Genomic DNA, 23,972 nt, shown 5'->3' on the forward strand with positions numbered 1-23,972 from the left:
AAACCAAAGTGCATAGACAGAAGAGACAGATTTTCAAAATATCTCCAAAGATAAAAAGCTTTAGCAACAAAGTAGTGTAGTGGAGAGATGTTTGGAATTGGCAGAGAACAATAGGAATTGCCATACTAGATCAAACCCTGTAGTCCAGTTTATTCCAAGATCCTGTCATAGCCAGATGCTTCAAAGGAATGTACAAGAAACCCCATAACAAACAATTATGCACTGATGAATGACTGAAAACCAATTAATACCACAGAGTAATCATGTGTCTGGCCTTCAGTCAGGAAACAAGAGAACAGATGTTTATGGACTATCTGATTGTCAAAGCTCTGACTTAGACTTACTTGAGGAGCCGATCTCGGTATAAAAGCACTTCAGGAATAGATGCCTTTATGGTGTCCAGTAATAAACAATAAAGGTTGGAAAAAGTTCCCTGGCCTCCACAGTGACCAGAGTTCTGTTTGGGGCTTACATGAGGAAAGATGCTGGCTGGGAAGTGTCCAAGATCTTCTCTTTCCCCAGATTTCAGGCTGAAAATAAAAAAGGAAGAGAGGGGGAAAAAAGAGAATTTGTGGAAATAAACTCAAGATTTTTGTAATCTAAAAACAAGCAAACTCAAGCTAGCACTCTGACAGTGGGCTGTTGTAAAGGTAGGCAGTATCAGTTTACAGGGATGAAGTCTCATTCTGCTACCATTTGTACCAATGTAATCAGAGTAATTCCACTGCGTTATAATGATGTAAAACTGGCATAAGAGAGAGCACAAAGAGATCCAAAGGCTCTGCTGGGAATTGGAGAGATTGGGATCTATTCCAATTCTACAAGCACAATCAGAAAAGATATTATACAATTTTTTTCTCTGAGTGATTTTATCTTGAGAAGATCCTTGAGACATTATACCAAAGACCTCATCTTGTAGCTTTCTTAGTAGCAGAGTTAATATACAAGATTATTCCATGACTTTTAAGCCTATTGCAGCAATGATGGAGTCTTGACCCACTAACACTCACTTATCCTTTTGTATTCAAAAGGCAAAAGCACCAAGATTCCAGCTGACTCTTGTGTAGCTGTACAAGGGGAAAGGATGATTCCTTGCTCCCACCTTTCACCATTGTGCCCTGGATCGGTGGCAGCCGGAATATGATGTTCCACAAATTTTTGATTGCAAATGCCACAGTTGTATCTCTAGGCTATTACGTTGACATTTGAAAGTAATATTCTGTGTGCTTCACAGATATGTAGGAAATGTACACAGCAAAACCTAAATATCATGAAACTCATTGGTGGTTTTGGATTTCATTATCAATTCTAATTTGGCACCAGTTCACATTGTGGTTGTCCAATATTTAGAACAAGGCTGATCTGATTTAAGGTTTTTGGTCAGATTGTGCCTGACCTGGGTGCTTGTATGCAGAGAGGAAGAAAAGCACAAGTGCAGGGACTAGTCTTTCCTGAGGTGAAACTTGGGGATATTCAAATCTCAGGGTTTAATTCAGCCATCCACAAAATTAAGATCTAGATCTGGATCTGAATTTCCTCAAATGTTCAGAGAATTAGGACCCATGGGGGCTGGTTGGACCAATCATTGCTGTTAGTTAAGTTATGCACAATGAGAAACTCAGCATAGTCTCTCCAACTCTTCAAAGTAACTGGGTATTACTTTCCACCTTCCCCTGAAACAAATGGAAGACATTTGTGATTACCACTTGCAGAATGTCATACAAATACTCTGTGTTCCATGCCTTTAGTCAGTAAGACCGGGTATAAATGAAAAAATGAACGTATTGTTATTATTCTGTATTTCCTTCAAAACTGCTGTTATGCAGACTTCAGGAGATTGACAGAATCTCATCCCAGGCTCAGATGCATTGTATTTCAATTTTATATATAAGGCTTTGAGTAATATAACTTATTTCACGGATGTGAAAAAACTGTGAGTAATACAAGGAGCAAAGCTTTGCAAGCATCTTTACTTGTTCAAAGCATAAATGACAGCTGGGATGGAGATTACTGTTGGTTCCCTAATTGTGCACAAGAATCAATTTATTCACATTTGTTATGTTGATACATCCTAGGGGAGAGAAATGTTAGTTCAAACTGCTGCCACTCATGCATATACTCACTTAAAACTGCCTCTCTATTGTCACCTACCACAGCCCACCTGGGGGATGCCTGCCCTTTAAAATATAACATGGTACAAATTGTATACATGTAATAATGATCCTTCCACAGGTTTCATAATCCAGCATCCAAAACTGTCACAAGTTCCAATGGTAAATTTACAATAATAAGAATCTGTTTGTGTGCAACAATGAGAATTAGGCTCTTAAGTGTCCCATTATGAGGTGTGAGTTATGCCTTGAATGCTAGACTCTGGGCCAAATTCAGCCCTGGTGAAAGCAAACACATGAGGTTTGCTCCAGTTTATGCCAGGGTAGAGTTGAATTTGATTTTCTGTGCGCATAACAGTGTCTGAAGCATTTTAGGAAAGGATCCTTTAACAGTGAAACTATTACTACCTCAGTTGGAGAGGATCAATACATCCTCCCACTGCTTATGTTTAAACACTCTCCTTAATTCCTCCATGTTTCTATGGCAGCAGAATTACCTCCCACTTTCATTCATTACCAAGAGAATTGCTTAAACATGTAGAATTTTGGGCTATCAGGGCTGGATCCAAAGATAGGTCATGATTACAGATTGTTACATATTCACTGTCTACATTATCATTTCTGATTATCTTATGTCCTTTCTTTAGCTTCATGCTCAGCGGTGGCCATTTGCAGATTCTGATTTCGGGCTGTTTCTTTGCAAATTCCTCCCCTTTATACAGAAGGCATCAGTGGGCATCACAGTCCTCAATCTCTGTGCCCTTAGTGTGGACAGGTACAGTATCTCTCATCCTTTTGTTGGACACTGTTCTTTGAGACCTCTCATTTGTGCTTGTTCTAAAACTGAGAGCCGTGAATGGTGTGCTTATACCACAGGTATAAGTGCATACCTTAACAATACATCTTGTTCATACTTTCAAAAACATATAGGATTCAGTTTTACTGTTAAGATTTGTTGTGTGGCAACAAAAATGTATGTACTAAAATCCCAATTTTTCCTCACTCAAAGGACAAATAGCTTTCTAGGCGCAAGTCATTGTGGGCAATGATCTAAAAGCACAGCACGGACCAAAGAATCCCTGTGTTCTAATTCTGGCTTGCGCTTACTTCCTTTGTAGCCATGGACAAATCACTCGTGCCCAGATTTTCAAACCTTGATGCCTAAGGTCAAGAATCTAAATCCATTTGTAGGTCCCTAAATAAAAGTGTCCTTATTTTTAGGGGTGCACTCCAAAAGCATCCTGTGCTCCTACTGATGTCAGTAGATGTCCAATTGACTTAAATAAAGTGGGCCTGGTTTTCAAAAGTGTTGAAGTCAGTGGGAGATCTGAGTGCATCTCTGAAACTCAGCTCACTTTTATGTAAGTATTTAACTTTAGACACCCTTATTTGAAAATTTTGAAAACTGACTCTCTGGGTCAGTTCCTGATTTCACTGGGGTTAATTGAGATTTACTTTGGTGCAACTGAAATTTGAATCTGACCCTACATGTCTGTTTGCCCCCAACATATTCCCTGCAAATATTTACTATAGTAGCGTGAGATGCTAAATAATATATCCTTGGCAAAGCATATAAAATAGGGATAACAATACCCTTGTGAGGAATGTTAAGTGTTGAGAACTAACACAATACTGATTTTAATCCCACACTAGCTTTATACTTCAATGGAAATAGCATAGGGTTGTTTTGGTGATTAATTAGTTAATGTTTGTTAAGTATTATATATATGATAATTGACTATAATGGAGTTACTCCCAATTTACTGTAGTATTAGTGAGAGTAGCATAGGGCCAGTGGGATCGCACTGCTCAGAATGTATCCCATAAACGATACATTCCACATACGTTGTTGATATAGGATCTGTTCCTTAGAGCACTCTCTCACGATCTCACATTTCTACTTCAAAGTTTTACACTGAGGCAAATATCATTCCCACATCTTTTGGGAGATAAAATTATTTTTCCAGTGCTCAGACCCAGTATTTGGATGGAGTTTTAAGTTTTTCAGTTTTGGGGTGCAGTTAAAGAAATATGAGGTAATAGCGCAATATTTTCTTCCATTTCAGATACAGATACTACTAAGTTACCCATGCTGATTGTGGATTATATAAATTTTTTAATTGTGTATCTTGTTTTCCATGGGGCAAAACTAAGCCAACATAGTTTTTGGAAGTACTGCTTTAAGCTTGGCATCATTGCATTAACACAACATCATTTCTTATATTTGTGGACAAATTGTGTATCAAAGTTATCAACATTTTCAACTAGAACTTGAGGAAGTAAAGCAGAGAACAAAATAAGGAAGCCTTTACATATGTAAAGGTTTCATTTTTTATTGCCAGATTAATTGGTCTTATTGTGCAAAGCACAGAAACATGGGTTGGGGGTAAAATAACCGTATTCATAAACATTATAAATATTATCATGTTAAAAGAAAAGGAGTACTTGTGGCACCTTAGAAACTAACAAATTTATTAGAGTATAAGCTTTCATGAGCTACAGCTGACTTCATAAGTAACAAGCTAAAAAACCCAACTCTCCAACCTCCTTTGTCATATTAAAAGCCTTGTTAAAATACAAAATAAATCTGAGATCTTACTGGAAAAGAAGTCTGAACACTGATTCAAACTCCAGTGAAATTCTATCTGAAAGGGACGCCAAGACAAAGCATTGCTGCTTTAACTACTACTTCTCTAGAGCAATAGGTAATTAAATATCTGAAAAAGTTATACATGGTCATTAATAAAACAGTTTTGTTTTATGGGTCAAGCCCCACAGTTGGTGTCAATTACACATATACATTGACTTCAAATGGCAGAACAATCAGAAAAACCCATTGTTCCACATCTTTGGTCACTGTTGTTCCTCTAATCATCTTTTGTGGATGTTAACCCTGATTTAGGAACCATATGTTTGCTCCTTTTTGCAAGATTGTCCCTGTCTTTAACTACATTTGTCTATTATGAAACCCTACCCATTCCCACACAGAAACTGGCCTGCATGGATCGTGAACTAAGGTTTAACTGTTTATACCCAGGGGGACAATGCTGTTCATATGTGGAGAAGGTTTTTAGAGGCTGACAGACAGTGACACACCAGTCTTTTATCCTTCAAAGGAAACGCACATTTGTTGCAATTCCCTGTCAGGCATTTTTAAACTCTGGTTCATGCTGATGGCTACAGTCTGAGTCTTTTCTAAACAGTGCCTGACTGTGACTAAGGCTATGTCTACAGTACTGCCTAATGTTGGGAAAACTTAGGTCACTCAGGGCTTTTTTTTCCCACTGAGTTTTTCACTCTTGCTTATGTCCCAGACAATGATTGTAAGGTGAAGGATAAAGGTAAGGATCTCATCTCATATGTGTAAGGTCTTATTTAGCCTTTGCTCCATACTGTACTGTGTGGAACACTAACTCCAGGTTATATGCTTTCATCTGGTAGCCAAGTTTTCAGTATCTATGCAGATGGGGAAGCTTATGCCAATAAACCACAGCACTGAGTGGTCACCATAAATATCCTCCCAGCCACCACCCAGCTGGCTGCAGCTGAGCTGGCTTGTCTAGTGAGCAATCATTGTGGTCTCTTCCCCCCAAAAAACCAGATCAATAGCAGAGAACCAGTGTGGTTTAGTGGAGTTAGCATAGGATTGAAAGCAAGGGATTATTTCTATTCTAAATTTGATTCTGACAATAACTCGTTTTTTGTCCTTGGTCAAATCACTTCCCCTTTCTGCATTAGTTTCCCCTTCTGTAAAATGGGGATGGTAGTACTTAACTACAACAGAGTTGTTTTGATGATTACATAATGTTTGTTAACATTATATAAACAGGGGAGTAGTGAGTAGGAGCAGGTAGATGATTTTACCTCTCTATTCAGCATTGGTGAGACTGATACTGGAATACTGCATACAGTTCTGAGGTCCACATTTCAAAAAATTGGAGAAGGTGCAGGAAAAACGCACAAAAATAATTCAAAGCCTCAGGGAAAAGCCTTCCACTGAGACACTTTAAAAACTCTGTTGGTTCAGTTTATCAAACAGAAAATTAAGACTGACTTGATTTCAGTGTAAAAGTACCTCTGCAGGAAGAAAATACCAGATACTAAAGGGTTTTTTATTCTAGTGGAGAAAGGCATAAGAACCAATGGCTGGAAGATGAAGTGAGGCAAATTCCAAACAGAATTAAGGCACACATTTTTAACAGTGAGGGTGATTAATCATTGGAACAAACTGCCATGGATAGTGGTGGATTCTCCATCTCCTGATGTCTTCAAATGAAGACGGAATGCTTTTTTGGAGCATATACTTTAGCCAAACACAAACTATTGGGCTTAATGCAGGGGTACCCAGCTAAGTTCCCTGTAAGCTGTGCAGCTGCACAGATGTGCAGCAGCCGATGAAGCGCCGCACAGGCGTTCAGGGAACCCATCCAGTCAGGACCTACCATGGCCGTGGGGAGGGGTGGCCCAAACCCAATCCCAGCCCGTACCTGCCGCAACTGGGGTGCCCCTTCCCCAGCCCCAATCCAGCCCCGGACATACCATGGCTGGGGCGCCCCTCCCGTGGCCCCAACCCATCCCTGGCTCAGACCTGACATGGCCGGGGAGGGGCGCCTATTCCCCCAACACCCACACTCCGAACTCCTTAGCCCCACCCCCGCCCCATGAATTTTATTATGTGCACCAATATAAAGGTGATGTGTCACACATCACGTCCATTCCGGTGCATGTAACAAAATTCATTCCACACATGTGGGAAAAATTAGAGGGAACACTGGTACCTGGGTTATATTTAAAGGTCTGTTATATACAGAAGATCAGACTAGATCAGGGGTGGGCAAACTTTTTGGCCTGAGGACTACATCTGGGTATGGAAATTGTATGGCAGGCCATGAATGCTCACAAAATTGGGGCTTGGGGTGCGGAAGAGGGTCAGGCATCCAGCTGGGGGTGCGGGCTCTGGGGTAGGGCCAAAAATGAGGAGTTCAGGGTGCAGGAGGGGACTCTGGGATGGGATAAGGGTTGGGATGCGGAGGGGAGGTCCACCTGGGGTGCGGACTCTGTGGTGGGGCTGGGAATGAGGAGTTGGGGATGCAGGAGCATGCTCTGGGCTGTGACCAAGGGGTTTGGAGGGCAGGAGAGGGATCAGGGCTGGGGCACGGGCATGGGAGAGGGGTAGGGGTGCAGGTTCCGGGCAGTGCTTATCTCAAGCAGCTCCCAGAAGCAGAGACATGTCACCCCTCTGGCTCCTACACAGAGGAGCAGCCAGGCAGTTCTGCATGCTGCCCCATCGGTAGGTGCCACCACTGCAGCTACCATTGGCTGCAGTTCCAGGCCAATGGGAGCTATGGGGTTGGGGCAGGGTCAGTGTGCGGAGCCCCCTGGTTGCCCCTATGCATAGGAGCTGGAGGGGGGACATGCCGCTGCTTCTGGGAGCCATGTGGAGGCACGGCATGCACAGAGTGGGGAAAGCCCCTGGCCCCGCTCCCTAGCTGGACTGCTTGATCAGAGCAAGCCCCAGTCCCTGCTCCCCAGCAGGAGCTCGAGGGCTGGATTAAAATGTCTGAAGAGCCGAATGCAGCCCCTGGGCTGTAGTTTGTCCATCCCTGGACTAGATGATTTAATGGTTCCTTGTGGTCTTAAACTCTATGAATCTAAAAGTATTATATACATGCCAAATAGTAGGGAGGACTGGGTAGAGACAATGAAGACCAAGTGAGGATAAATAATTAAGACTGTGTAGAGTAAAAGAAAGCAGAGAGCACAGGAGAAGGACAGCAAGGGATGGACACAATATGATATAGGAGCAAGTAAGTCGGTAAACAACATAATAGGAAAGCTAAAGATTGTAAAGAAAGAAGACGAGGCTTTTCAAAGAATAAAGAGAATAACAGATGCAGAAAAAGAGAAAAAAAAACAATCTGGAGATGAATAGAATATGTTGGACATTGATGGCGAGAAAAAGAAAATAAAAACAAAAGAAAAAGAAAAGTCAGAAAACACACGCATGGCTTTTAGGTTGGGGAATTTAATGCATTGTATTATGCTCCTTTGTTTTATTATACTTCCCTGATATACATACTATATTTCTGTAAGTTTGAAAGAATCAAACTCTGCAACATTTTCACACTCCTAATCATAGGCCATTGGAGGCTAGACAAAGATCCTGTGTATTAAATAGTTCATAGTACACACACTTGTAAAATTAAAGTACCACTATTTTACTGAAGTTATCCTTGTACCAATTGAGTACAGCTGACCATATAATTTCTGTATGAAAATTCAACAAATTCTGATAATCAAATTATTAAATTTATTCTTTATTTGAAATTATTCACATTCAATAAACAATTCTTGGTCTGATGAGTCATTTGAATTGTGAGCTGCAAAAATCACAACTGAATATGCAGGACCCAATTCTCCACTGCCCTCCCTCTTGTATAGTGATTTACAGCTGTGCAAAAAGGTTGTAAAACATGACCAATTCTGAATAATAATTTACTTTGCACAAGTGTAACTGACAGCACAAAGTGTAGGGAAGTAGAGAATCAGGTTCACAACTTGCAATTCACTCAATTACAAAAGTTACATGAGTAACTAACAGCACGAACTTCAGATAGTGTATTTGATTGTAATTTGCAGTTCACAATTACACAATATTAGTTATATACATCATCCAATTGGGGAACTGAAATAATATCACATGACTGAATAAGAATTTTACAACCAAACATACAATTCAAAGTTCAGTTTCTATGAATATTCATGTACATGTGCTAACAAAATTCAAGCACTTGAAATTTTTTCACAAAACAACATTGAAAAGGGTCAAAGATATGATCAAACAAACTTGATTTTGAAAGTGAATAAATATTATGGCAACATTTCTTTCGCTATTCAGTCAGCTCTGTTACTGAGGGTAACTTCTTAAATCTTCAAATACAGTTTGCTCAGTTAGATGATCTTATAGCTCTGTCCCATATGCCCTCCAGGGACTGAGCGATCATCTGAAACTCTTAGGGCATTCTCAAAGCATAGGAATACATTTCAAATAAAGTTTTTTTGAGTTCTTCCTTTCCCCTATCCCTTTCCCCCCCGCAAGTCTAAAATGGCCTAGGCTGTTTTAATAGCTTATATAACTTAAGTCTAAGAGCCTTTCCCCAGCATGTCTTGCAAGTATGCTGTATGACCCAGTAGTATACACCAGAGAGAGAGATTCTAGTCTGTATACTATTAAAGTGATGAAAAACTGAGCACTTTACACCTTCCACTTTTATATTCTCTGCTATTATTCTACAGTCCTGCTGTCCAATAGTTTTCCTCTCAGAGTAAGGGCCCAATCCTGCGTCCATTGATTCAGTCTATTTCCCAAACATCCTTGCTGTATGAGACTGAATTCGTAAGCTGTATGAGACATGAATTCATCACATTAATGAGTCTGTATATGGAACATACGCCAGGCCGTATAAAAACTAACAACGTCTGCCATTGGTATTTTTACTGTTTCAGTGGTCCCATATTCATATTGTACATAACTATTGCAAAAGGAGTTGGACATTATTTCTAGGATTCCTATTTTGTTTTCCAAACTTCAGAAAAATGCTTCTTCAACAGACAGTATGAAGTCTGTCTTCAGATAGTAGCCCATCTGGAATTACTATACTATATTTATGTATTACTATTTTGGGGAAGTAAACAAACAAATTAAGCATAAACAGTTTGCAAAGTGGAATTGAACAGATTAAAGAATTCTGCCCACCAGGCCACTTTAGATTATTACAGGGGGACAATATACAGTTTGCTGAAGTCCAGCTTTTGACATTGCACTGCCTTTGCTAACCTGTTACAAATGCTAAGTACATGTGAATTGCTGCTGCCAGAGAACCACAGCCTGGTTCTGAAAAATAACCTCTTTATTTTTAAATGGATAATGTTATGGAAAAGAGTGTACTGTTTTTAGCATAGATTTTATTCTCAGACTTTCTTACCCTGTGCTTCAGTTTCTCATAGGAAAAGTGATGTAGGTACTGAGACTGAACTGACATGCTGTCAATAGCACTATCTAGCACCCTTACTATTTGTATTCTGAGGCCAGGCTAGAAATTGCCCCATACTATAAAACCCAGTATTTTTAGCATTTAAAATATATGTAGGTTGCACTTTAAACAGAGTAAACAAAACTCACGTATTTTCCTGCTTGTGATGAGTTTGTTTGGTTTTTTTCCCCAGTATTTTAGTCCAGGAAGATTGACAACCCTACTCTGGATATAAAATATTAGTTAACTGCCTGCAGATACAGTGCTGCCCTATGTAAACATTTACATTCAGCTGTCTACCACCAGCCTCCTGATCTGTTCCACAATGCTGCTGGTGGCATTTTGGGTGGCAGGTTTCCTGAATGAGTAGGGTCCTCTGTTATCACATAAGTTACACAGATCTCAGGAAGAAAAGGAGTACTTGTGGCACCTTAGAGACTAACAAATCTATTTGAGCATAAGCACCATTCTGAGGGAGTTTAAGGAATCTAGAACCATTCCTGACATGTTAAGACAACCCAAGAGCTCTAGATCTTAATAAAGAAAATAGTCTGGAATGTCATGCTTATCTCTTTATTTTAGGTACAGAGCAGTTGCCTCCTGGAGTCGTGTTCAGGGAATTGGTATCCCCATGATCACTGCTATTGAAATTTTCTCCATTTGGATTCTCTCCTTTATATTGGCTATTCCAGAAGCAATTGGTTTTGTCATGATACCTTTCAAATACAAAGATGAAGATCATATTACCTGCATGCTCAATGCTACAAACAAGTTTATGATGGTATGTATAATTTTAAAGTAATCAAAGTTCCTTCTTTTGCAATCAACAGATTAGAATATAGACACTTGCTGGATGTCGGACTGAAAAGTGAAACAAAGCTTTATTTAACCATTAAAGTTCGAGACTCATAAAAAAGTAGATTAACTGGGCTAGGGAACTTCAGTTTTAGTCATGAGTCCCCATATTCAGCCGCAGCTAATAAAAGTAAATCTGACCTTAAAGCATTATCCTTTGAAAGACTTGAAAGACTCATGTGAGGACATGAATCCCAAGAGGCTGAGAGCATTAGGAAACATGTTTAAAATGCACATTTCCTGTAGAAAACTAGTTCCATGTGGACTTACAAGGCAAACAAAAGGATCCTTATTTCTCTTAAATCAGCCCAGTTTTGTACTTTGTTGTAAGCTTCTTGCAGCTCAGATTCCTTAATTAATCATTTACAGACATCTTGCCGTAGGTTTTATAACTTGGACATGTCAATAAGTAAATGCTGCATACAGAGTCTACAAGTTGGTCAGGGTTGTGGGGGTATTTTTTGTTGTTCATTTGAACTTTTCTTTTCACACTCATGTAGTCCTCATGGGAGTTGTAGAAAGTGAGGTGTTCCTTTTGAGCACAGAACAGGTCCATCATGGGTAACAGCCGTGCAAGTTTTCCTGTATTCCCCTACCAAGATGTTTCAAGCATGATCTGGAGGAACATCCTGTAGCACGGAAAATAATTCCCTCTGTGTGTGTCTTCTCAGTCCTTGTCTCTCTGCCAAAAAGGTGACAAATGGCAATCTCCAAATGCCCAGACCAGGCAGCAAAAATTTTAAAATGTGAGGCTTGACTCTCTTTTGGGTTTCTGCTATCAGAATCCGGGCTGTGCATCCCTAGTGGTGGAACTTCTGCCCACAAAGAAAACAGCTATGCAAAGAGCCCACCATCCCCTCCTCCACACACTGTTGATGAGAAAAGAGCCAACCAACACAATTCAGAAAGTCAGCTGTGGAGGGGGTTTGGCCAATGCACGAGGGGTGTGTGCTGATTCATCATATGCCCTGAGTGGCTTTTCTAGGTGTGCTCCTATGAAGTCCCATCTGGAATGTAAAGTTGTTTCCCTCCCTCCCAATACCACCTCTCAGATCTCAGTTCTGGACTTTATCTTTGCAACAGGAGAAGGAGTAGGTTCACTAAAGTTTGACCTGGTTATATCCTAGCTAGTGGGGAGGTCCATTGGAAAGCGGGTGCACTGGGCTTTAAAACCCTACTTAACACCCAAAATCATTCTAAAGGAGAAGTGCTATTGGGCCCAGTTCTAAAAATCTTATCCTGACTAGCACTTTCTTACTAACTGGCTTCAATGGGAATATTTGTGTGATAGTCAACATGCATGAAGGTTTCACAATCAGGCCTATGACCAGGTCCCTCCTTTCTTCTACCTGTCCAAAGATAAAGCGTTCCCTTAGTAACTTATATTTTCTCTCATGGAACCCATGGCTGTACTGATTGAGTGCATAAAAAATCAACCTTTTTAAACTGATGTCAATTAATTTGCAATATAGCTTTGATTTTGTTCCTTTTCAGAAGCTGAGCATTGTTCAGAAGTATACGTAAACAAGATCTCAGACCTCTGACTTCTTTCTACAGTAGTTTAGGAGACACATAATCCTCCATTATTAACATCATGATATTTTGGTGTGGGAACTGTGATATTACAAGTAAGATCACATCCGTTAGGAATAAAGAAGATAGGGGAAAGAGTTTGAGAAAGAAGGGTGTGGTACCCCTTTTACACACATCTGGCTCGGTGACTAATAACCTAGAGACAGGAAGTATTTAAAATGTCATATTTCAATGGAGAGTTTTGGTGATTAAAACAGCTCTTCTTTAAAAAGGGAAAATAGAATACAGCATGTCCTCAAGTGTGCAAATATAGCTGCCAACAGAGGAATAAAATTTGTAAATATTTTGTCAAACGTAATATGCCTCCTAAATCACTACCAGCAGTAACTTTACGTAGCAAAATACTGAGAAGTTATTGTTGGGCCTGATTTCCTGTCATGAAAGTCACATAGCACATGTATCAGGTAAATAAAGAGTAAAACTAACCAGGCAGCAGAAGCCATTGGAAGCAGCCAGTCTTAAGCTTCACATTTTCCAGACAAACACACATTAAGTGGCCTCTAGCTGCCCACTTCATAAGCACACCAACTAGTAATCTATCCACTGATAGCTGAGGATGATTACACTTACAAGACATTTTTAACCTGCCCATTTTGGAATCCAAAACAGTTTACAGGAGCCTTAAAAGGTAAATGACTTTTGCTGAGAAAGGCTCTTATCAAGACCTAGAGGTTTAATATGCAGTTTAGTGTTTGTGTTATTATTAGGACTTAGGAGTCAACCTGCAGCTTGTTTCAATGTGGCAAGTCAGTTGTGTGGTAAGCGTTGAGCACTGATTTACATGAATGAGCATAAATACCCAGCAACCACTTCCTCAAGCAGCAATTTCCAACCCAAGACAGATTGTAACAAAGTTATAGACAGGTTATCACCAGGGTAAATTGAATGTTTATGTTGTCACCAAATGCCTGTTTTATCTCTATAAAGTATTCAAGGCTAAAGGTCATCTCCCTGATTCCTCTATATTAAATATAGAAATAGCCTGGTAATCAAGGGCATAATATGCTAGGTGCAAACCTTGGTGAAAGAATACCTTGTAACTATTCAGTTTAGCATAAGGGATGAGTTTAATCACACCATTATGGAGATTAAAATACAGGTTTATTACTAATTCAAACCCTTTAAAACTTCGGGCTAATTAACAAGTGATGATAAATCAGGAGTAGGAATTCGATATATTTATCTTGTTCCCTGAGAAATGTCTTGATGATGCCTCAGAAAAAATCTTCTGCAAAGTATCAGAATCCTACTCCACCACAAACACATCTTAGAAGGAACAAGAATGCACAAAGTTCACTCCAGTTAATAGGCTCAGAAGAACCACTATCAACCACCACACGTTCAGTTATATTTCTGTTGTCCATTGCATTGCATTTGGAAAAAATTCATTCTCTTTTTTTCTCTCATCTTCAGTTTTACAAAAATGCAAAGGATTGGTGGCTGTTTGGATTTTATTTCTGCGTGCCACTAGCATGTACTGCTGTCTTTTACACACTAATGACTTGTGAAATGTTAAACAGAAGGAACAGCAATTTGAGAATTGCCCTCAGTGAACATCTTAAGCAGGTAAATATTAGGGAATCCAATGTCGGGAAAACACTGCTGCTGTGTCTGCAGTTAGTTTATAAACATTTCAAACCAGGTTTTAATAAAATAAATTCCAGAAATAGAAAGTGAGGCTACCAGTGACTTCTGACCTTGAGGTATTCAACCAAACTCAGAACACAAGAGTAATTTATAGACTAGGTAGATATTGGAGACTGCATGTTATTTCCTTTCCTAAGAAATTGTGAGAGTCTTGCTCACCCTCTCTTTAACCTTAAATCTCTACTGGCTAAATTCCTTGGAATGCTGCTACAAAGATTTGGTAAAAATATGTTTTCTGAATTTTTGCCCCTAAACATAAAGCTCTGCTGGTCCTTTACACTTTAACTACAGCTGAATACTTTACATTTCTGGAAAAGAGCTAGAGCTCTCATCTATACTTATTCTGAACAATTTTAGATAGTGATAAAAACACCCATGTCTTGTTTACACTGATGTTCCCATCGGTGCAACCATGAGTGGCAAAAAGAAGTCTAGTATAAACACTGATTACGGCGCAAAGTCACTCACAGTAATATCAGACTGTACTTTGCTTGGTTTGCAGCTCTTTTCTAGATTACCTTCTGGACTGCCATTTTAAAACCTTTAGGCAAGTCCCTGCAATTATGGTCTGAGAGGAAGCTGCAATTGCTACCTCACCCCCTCAAATCCTGACCCTCTGTCTACAGCTATGAATGACTCTCTAAAGGCTGGTCCTGTGCAGTCTCACTGCACAAGGGGGAGTGCTAGGGCTTATACCCTGTTCATAATACAAAGTCAGCTCTATGAGAGTGTTCTCCACAGCTGTGCTTGAAAGGGGATAGAGCCAGAGTCAGGCGGGCCAAAGGAGAGACTGTATCCTCCACCATGCAGATTTCAGACTCCTCCTACCACTTCCCCCTTGCTGTTATCTCCAAAGCCCAGCCAAGGTGGATTTGTGCCTCAGTTTATAAAAATGTGTCCTTTCAATTGTCATTTTTGCTCTCTCACTTTCTCCCCTTCCTCACACAGCCTTCTCCACATTAATGCTTAATTGTGCTCATGGCTGCAGCAGCCCCATTCTTAGCACAGAAGTCAAAGTTGCATCAGATTTCATATTTTGATAATTGCTATTACAAGAAAGAAGCAATAATAATATTAAGTCATATTTGGAGATTTAACTGGAGTTACGTGGCTGAAAATTGTAACAACAGAGGCTTAACCTGCATGTTATACTCCAGGGGCAGCTGCAGAGGCAACAGCTATATTCTCAACCCACCACATAATTCCTTTCACTAACCCACACGTGTTGGACAGGACGTGTGCATTGACAAGGTGAAACCATTTGTAAAGGCCTGAGCCTGTAGTCTTTGCTCATGAAAAACTCCTACTCAGTGTAATAGTTGTCCCTGAATAAACATGAGTTTTGCATGAGCAAAGACTGCAGGATTGAGCACAAGAAATCTTAAGTGCATGCTTTTATCTAGACTGCCTATTTTTGTGCTGCTATCACTTCCCTGCCCTTACATAGCAATGTGACTGACATGTATCAGTAATCTTTTTCTTTGCTTTCTTCCTTCAGCGTCGAGAAGTTGCAAAGACAGTTTTCTGTCTGGTAGTGATTTTTGCCCTTTGCTGGTTTCCTCTCCATTTGAGCCGAATTTTGAAGAAAATGGTATACAATGAATTGGACCCTAACAGATGTGAACTGTTCAGGTATTGTATCTTCTTACCTCAACCATTTAGAATGAAAAACTATAGGATGATATGTTACTTAGAGTTTAATGTGATTGCTCATGCAGCTGTAAGAACTGGTAACTTAACCAGTCAGAGCCAGACACTAGAAGGTTATAAACTGCTGACTCTTCCATTTTCTGATCCTTCCATTATATCCTTCAGTTTTAGGGGATTCCATTCCATTTCATGATAGAGCAGAATTTGGACCACTGCCATTATGTTCACCTTCCTCTCATTTTTCCAAACTGGAATGTCTGACTAGCTATTTCAGGCAGGCCTTTGCTGACACATTGCCTATGCAAGAAGATCAGTATAGACAATAGAGAAGTGGCCTATGCATCAGAGAAAAGTATCCATGTGCTATGCTTATGCCCTTATAATGTGTAAAGAGTTGTAATTATTTTACTTTCTCTTTTGTTGCCTAGTTTCTTGTTGCCACTGGATTACATCAGCATTAACTTGGCAACCATGAACTCTTGTATAAACCCCATAGCTCTCTATTTTGTGAGCAAGAAGTTTAAAAACTGTTTCCAGGTAAGAATTCTGGCATGAGACATTTTTATGTAGATGTCCCACAGACATGCTCCATTAAAGTACTTAATGATAAATAAAGGTATTTATATAGTTTAAGGAAGAGCATGTAAAGGTATGAAGTTATCTAATTTATTAGCTAGAAGGTCACATAGCACACATACCAGACTGAGAGCTGAAACTTTCCATGCAGTGTTGACACTAAACCGGTAAAACAGAATTTTGACAAACTCCACCAAGGCAAACATTCAGTGATCTATGCATGTACATCTTAGGTACTGTCTACCCACTTAATGCACATACATGGAGTGGAATTCATTTGATCACATTTCTCCCAATATTAGCATCTATTTAGAATGATGAATATGTCTGGCAGAAATCCCAATCTGCCTGTGATCAGGAAACCACACTTTGGCTCAAATTTTCAACTTTGGAAGCCCAAAGTTAGGAAACTAAACCCAAACTTTGAAAGTTAAATAAGTGGAATGGCTTTCAGAGTTGCTGGACAGCTGCATAGTCCATTTTTCACATGAACTCAAAATGGACACCTGAAAACTTTGGGCTAAATTAACCTGCTTTACTTATCACACTGTGCCTCCGGATTGCTGTTGTCGGGGTTTCCTAAAGTACCCATTCACAACAAAAGTAGTAAAGTGAGAGAGAAGATGAGAGTGAAGAGCACAGTAGAAAGAAGTAGAATGGTGGGGTGGGGACTGTGAAACCAGCTGACCCTACAAAATATGTATAGTTTCCTTAGCTGTTAGAATTTCGCTTCCCCTGCTAATTCTTCCCTGTTTGTGAGGAGCAGGTCAAGAAGAGCTCTGCCCCAGTTGGTTCCTCCAGCACTTGCACCAGGAAATCGTCCCCTACACTTTCCAAAAATTTCCTGGATTGTCTGTGCACTGGAGTATTGCTCTCCCAGCAGATATCGGGGTGACTGAAGTCCCCCATGAGAACCAGGGCCTGTGATCTAGTAACTTCTGTTAGTTGCCTGAAGGAAGCCTCGTCCACCTCATCCCCCTGGACTGGTGGTCTATAGCAGACTCCCACCACGACATCACCATTGTTCCTCACACTTCTAAACCTAATCCAGAGACTCTCAGGTTTTTCTGCAGTTTCATACTGGAGCTCTGAGCAATCATACTATTCTCTTACCTACAATGCAACTCCCCCTACCTTTTCTGCCCTGCCTGTCCTTCCTGAACAGTTTATATCCATCCATGACAGTACTCCAGTCATGTGAGTTATCCCAAGAAGTCTCTGTTATTCCAATCACATCATAATTCCTTGATTGTGCCAGGACTTCCAGTTCTCCCTGCTTGTTTCCCAGGCTTCTTGCATTTGTGTATAGGCACTTAAGATAACTTGCTGATCATCCTGCTTTCTCAGTATGAGGCAGGAGTTCCCCCTTGCACTCCCCTGCTCGTGCTTCCTCCTGGTATCCCACTTCCCCACTTACCTCAGGGCTTTGGTCTCCTTCCCCCAGTGAACTTAGTTTAAAGCCCTCCTCACTAGGTTAGCCAGCCTGCTTGTGAAGATGCTCTTCCCTCTCTTTGTTAGGTAGAGCCCGTCTCTGCCTAGCAATCCTTCTTCTTGGAACACCATTCCATGGTCAAAGAATCCAAAGCCTTCTCTCCAACACCACCTGTATAGCCATTCGTTGAATTCCACAATTCGACAGTCTCTACCTGGGCCTGATATTCGATGGGTCTCTACCCAGGCCTGATATTCTATGATTCTATGATTATAAGTAAAGGAAAGAAAGCAAACCTGCCAATGTGTGACCCAAGCCAATGCATCATGTGACAAATGGTTACAATGTGTGGAACACCTGTGTTTTGTTCAGCATTACATGCACTAATTTAGAGGGGTTTTTTAGGATACTTCCACACTGTATGAATGAAATAAAACCAAGTTTGCAAGTGGTTACAAATTGCAGGGGGTTGCAAGAGCGATCCCAGCCCAGGGTGCTTGGGGACTGGTGGGTTTGTGGAAAGGATCTTTGCCTGGACCTCTCATTGGATACCTGGAGAAATGGGGCTGGAAATAGAGTTGGACCTACCCAGGCTGCCTCCAATATAATTAATTCAGTCCCTCTGCCTGCCCCAATACAATTAGTTCAGGCCAGCCCCCAGCCCTGTCATACAATTTATTTATGCTTCTCATCCCCTCACTACAACCCATCCCCATATCTCCCATACCAAAAACAATAAATTCAATCCACTCTCCCATGTTACAATTAAGTTATTCCCCTACCTGAGTATCAATACAATTATTTTATATCCCAACCCACAGATACGCAATACAGTTAACTTGAGTCTAGCTCTGCCTATCTGCAAAGCTCTTTTGCTGCTGTGCCCCGGAGAGGTCATTAGTCCTGCTATTGCTGCTGGAATCCCAGTCCTCATTCCCCTTCCCTCTCCAAAGCAGTCAGAAATCCCAGCTGCCTAGGATCAAACTTTGTTTTTCATGAGAGGGGGAGAAAGCCTGAGGGAGCAGGATATGCTGTTGCACTTTTCAAAAGAGGTAATGGAGACTCCCAGCCAGTGCAGAATCCAGCAACATAGGCTTGAGTCACCATCCTCACCACTCCCTGGCTAAAAAAAAAAAAGTCTGCTCCTCCTTTTACTCTCTCTGCTTCTTAGAAAGTATGGGAGGAAAGAAGAAGGAGGGAAAGAAAGGCAGAGGATGAGGATCTAAAGTTTCCTCTTGTTTTCCTCACCCCCGCCAGTCCTTGTCTTGGAAAACTGCTTAGTTTGCAGGACAGGAAGGGATGATCTGCTGTAGTGTGGAATGTATCACCCAATGCATTACACTTCAGAAGTGTGGTGGGATCTCAACTTGCACACCTTACTCAGGCAAAATTCCCATTCAATGAAGTGAAAATTTTGCCTAAATAAGAAGTGTAAGGTCAGGCCTTAATTTTGTGGCATAGAGATGGGCAATTACAGAATCACCTGCATTTTTAAGGCCAAACTCTGCCTATATGCAGCTCCCACTTCTTCACTTGGAATCCTATGCACACGTTTGAAGACAGAATATAGTTCTATAGAGTTGCTAGATTTATGTTATTTGGAATCCTTTTTCTTTCCAGTCATGTCTCTGCTGTTGCTGCTACCAATCCAAAGGTCTAGTGACTTCAGTGCCAATGAATGGAACAAGCATTCAGTGGAAAAACCATGAACTAAATAACCACAATACAGATCGAAGCAGCCATAAGGACAGCATAAACTGAGACTGAAGGACACTGAGACAACTTCAGAATCAATGAGGAAAAAAATGTCACATGAAAGCTGTTTAAGCAGGAAATCCACTGAGTGTTCCACAAAATATAATCCATTCAGAAGTTCTTTGCCCTTCTACCTAATTTAGAGGTGATTTAATGGATTGACTATAAATTTAAAGATCTGCAAATTGGGATTCTCTCGACAATGTTGCTGTCTCTGAAAATTACATCACCTTCTTATGAAAAATGAAAGTCTCACACAGCACTCTGCAGGATGTTTGCAGTCTTTGACCCAAGCAGGAAGTGTCCAATATGTACCTGGACCCAGCCATCCTTTTACTTGATGGCCAATTAGAATTAGTCACCATGGGATTTTCAGAAGATGTTGAATGTGGAATCTGTGAGGATATAGTTTATCTCTGTCTTTCTGCCACTTTTTAAAGGAAACATTTAACTGAGTGGTGAATATATTCTGTATAAAAGTATGTTTAGCATGAATTTTAAAAGCTTTTATCTGGAAATGTGTCAGTCCACACTCATATTTTATTTACTTAATTTTACAGAATGAGACAATCCATTAGCTGGGAAATTAGCATTTCACTATTCAAAGATAGGAATAGACCACTAAAAATAGCACTAACATTAGGCACTTACAGCACAGACTGATACCAAAAGCAGGGTATTATAATGTGCTATTTATTCTAACTCTCTTTACAAAATAAACATATATTTTTTCTATATCAGCAAAAGAGCAATCATTTGTAAAAGAGAATCTTGAAGCACATTTATAATTAGCCAGTCACGTTTAGCTCTTAGGCCTGTTATTCTGCAGAGACTGTATCTGTTTTGGATTGAAATTGAAGTGGAATGCAGCAATATAAATGGAACACAGTAAATTGTTACAAAAAGTGTCCAAAACTGTTCTCAGAAGATGGTCACTAAATTACAGATATGCATAATACTGCTTACAAATTGTGAAGTTTCAACCTTAAGTTTCAGTCCACATGGGCAAAACTCCTATTGGAGTCCATAGGAGTTGTGCATGCATATGTTCTGAAGCGGGGCGTGTGTGTGTGTGTGTGTGTGTGAGAGAGAGAGAGAGGGAGAGATGCTTATAAAGTTCAAACATTTAAAATGAGTTTGATGTTTTTATTGGGGTTATTAACCACATAAATGCAACTGACAATATAATGTATAGACGCTATTGTTCGCATACATGTAAACATGTGACATAACTTTCTCTTTGTTATTGTCAACTTTTTGGTTACATGGCATGAAAATCTTTGTCTGGTTGTTACATTTGCTGATTAGGTAGCATTTTACTAAATAGTGGAATGAAATATAGCACTATCATATACAATGTGCCTGCTGCAGAAATCTGCCATAAGATTTATAGCATTTGTTTTGCCAGGTTGAAAGGTAATAGCCACAGCTACACAATGTAGTTCTTAACATCCAGTTGTGTTTCAAGTGGAAGACATGAGCCTGCACATTATTTACAAAGTCAAAATATTAAGTGACTACCGTGACTTCCACTGCACAATTTCTCAAATGTTTACATGCACAGTGTATATTAAAAAAACTGCTCCATAAATTACTTTATGTATTTTTGTGTGCTTTTGTCTTTATGGCATATTTGCATGTCTATATACACACACATATGAATGTGTGCTAATATATTAAAAACTTAAATATAATCTGACAATGCTCTGTAATGGTGCTCAAGAGCATGCTATTGAATGAGACCTGGCTGAATTTCTTTCAAAACAGCCTATCACCCAAACTGTATCAATAATCAGAGGGAACAAATAATGATAATTCTCTGAGAGTTTTGACATAGTGGAGTTTCTCTGTACTCTGACATCACCAATGCCACAGTGACTGAATGCATTTTGATGTGACACAGTTCAACATGAATTGATGTCTCTAGTAAACTCTGTTCTCTTGACCTATACTCCCTTATTTACGACGTCTATCCTGCAGTGAGAGATCTGATTGCCCCATGTGTAGACATATCCATGCTAGCTCCAATTTAGCTAGTCCATCTCCCACTGTTTTCATTTTTACTGTAACTTTGTAACTGTATTATTTGCTTCTTATAGCATTGTGGGATACAATTTGCATGAAGACATGATACAAAATCAAACTCTATAGAATTATATGCAAGCAAAGATTTCTGCTTGAATATTCTGAAATTTCCTCAAGGCATGACAAACATTTTCATTAGAAGACACACTCAGGCCGCATACTAACATTGCCCTAATTCCTTCAAGGGAAGCTGCCATTCAAAACTTGGATCAGCAATTATCCCCAATTTACACTCCTCAGCCTGCCAAAGACTCAACAAGGGCAATTATCTTCAAAATGTGAGTGAGTGAAGCAGCATAAAAGGTTTATAAAAACAGAAACCACCATAACTACCACCCCAAACTATATAGAAAAAAAATCATGGAATGTTTATAATGCTGATATAAAATAAACACAGTACAGTGTGGGCAAAGGGAAAGAAAAACGGATCTAAAATGTAGGTTACCTGCACTTTCTCTAAAGGAAGATGAAACAAAATGACCTCCGAGACTCCACCTACAGACATGATTGCTGCCAAAATCAATTGCTTCTTGATTTACATTTCTGCAGTCTCATAGGTTACAGTAGCTACAGTTACTCTCGGGTTGTTGCTCTGTCTAAAAATACTGTTTCTAAATTCCAAATTCCTCTGGGTCTTTACAAACATTAAACTGTAGCTCTGTATTTTTCCAGTTCTGTCCATCTTTTACTCGCAACCAGTGAAGTAAGATAAAGATCATGATGCTCAGGTTTTGTTTACCTGTAAGATTTGGTCATGGCCAGACACCACAAAACTCAAGTAGTCCCAGTGTGACTTGATCAGATTTTCAGCATAGTATACTGTGAACCTTCTCACAAGCTGTCTATATAGTAGTAGCCACTTTCCGCTTTTAGACACTAAAAATTAATACCTCCAGCTTTCCTTCCCTCTTTCAAAAAGGCTTCTCCTTGCTGCTTTCAAAGCACACTGTCTAAGAGCCCCCTGCACATACAAACACACAGCTGTATGCCAGTAGTGACACGAAATCACTGAGCTGGAAAAGCACTGTACATAATGGCATGTAAAAGCACACACCAAGCGTTTCACTCTGCTTCTAGAATTCTTATACTCTGTGCTGCCTCACCACATCTTTTAGAACTGAAGTCAGAAGTGTCAACAGGAGGATAGAGTTGGCCTGGGAACAAATTCCTCCAGTTTGAAACGGCTGCATATTGTAGTACTGTTGGAAATGCTGATTTAGACGTAAAGCAAACTACATACACAGTGTCAGAACAGTGCCACTTTAGATTCATGGAAGTAACCTGAAAAGTTTGTTTCTGCACTTTATTTAATTCATTAACGTATACTGCAAGACACTGCATGGTATTTGATTATATTGTACTGCCTGTGCATCAACAGAATGTATATCACATCCCTCCTGCAATTGTTACCAAGAGCTGCAAATGTAACTCTTCTTGTCCCTTATATTCAAACGAAAATATTGCATTACATGTATTCCTGCTAATACACAATTCAGCAAAACAGGTAAGTCTCTCTCTCTCTCTCTCTCAAATATTTTCTGCTCTTTAGTAATCTATAAGTATTGTATAAATAAAATTGGCCTATGGTAATTCAATACATCTTGACATAAAATCAGGAAGGAAAGTTGAAACCATGAAAGGGAAAAGCAGAGGGTGAGTTACTATAAGACTTTAGGCCAAATGTGTGCTTCATTGGAGTCCAGCTAACACCCAAAAATAAATTAACATTTATAAGATTAAAATGCATCTTTTAAAAATCCAAATGTTGGACTCCTGGAAGTGAATAGTTATGGAATCAGCCTGTTCCTCAATGACACATAATCCTTCAGCACTTACTAATATCTCACCTAACTTATATGTCTCATCCAATCTTAATATTGTTTCCTAAAATGTGGAAAAATATACACAAAGGTCAAAATAAATTTCTAGGAGATTATAAAATGTATTTGCTATTCCAGGGATCAATTTCTAGTATATTAAAATACTAATATCTACTGTCAGAAGAAAGCTACCTATGTTAGCTGCTATATATTATAGTTAAAAATCTACATTTGTAAGGTCTCTACTGGAGCTGTGTGAGTAACTGATTTTTCAGTTTGGTGGCCAAACTAGGAAAAAAATTGTTTTGGGTCAAACAAAACGTTTTGTTTAACTCCAAATGATACATTTAATTTTGTTCTCACATTTTTCACTTTTTTAAAAATAAAACTGCACTAAAATTCAAAACAAAAAGTT

At 39.6% G+C, this 23,972-nt stretch overlaps 1 protein-coding gene across 2 annotated transcripts in view; it reads left to right on the top strand.

Moving 5' to 3' along the window:
• EDNRA (endothelin receptor type A) overlaps positions 1–21,597 on the top strand; it is a 39,318-nt gene extending 17,721 nt beyond the window's left edge. For both annotated transcript variants that reach the window (XM_038400902.2, XM_038400903.2), the window contains exons 3-8: positions 2,759–2,886; positions 10,727–10,925; positions 14,006–14,158; positions 15,738–15,871; positions 16,318–16,426; positions 19,518–21,597. In XM_038400902.2, coding sequence (XP_038256830.1) covers positions 2,759–2,886; positions 10,727–10,925; positions 14,006–14,158; positions 15,738–15,871; positions 16,318–16,426; positions 19,518–19,658 — 864 coding nt within the window. In that variant the 3' untranslated portion in view covers positions 19,659–21,597. The remainder of the gene's footprint in view (positions 1–2,758; positions 2,887–10,726; positions 10,926–14,005; positions 14,159–15,737; positions 15,872–16,317; positions 16,427–19,517) is intronic.
• The last annotated feature ends 2,375 nt before the right edge of the window (positions 21,598–23,972 follow it).

This window comes from Dermochelys coriacea, chromosome 4, assembly GCF_009764565.3.
Source record: "Dermochelys coriacea isolate rDerCor1 chromosome 4, rDerCor1.pri.v4, whole genome shotgun sequence".
NCBI lineage: Eukaryota > Metazoa > Chordata > Testudines > Dermochelyidae > Dermochelys > Dermochelys coriacea.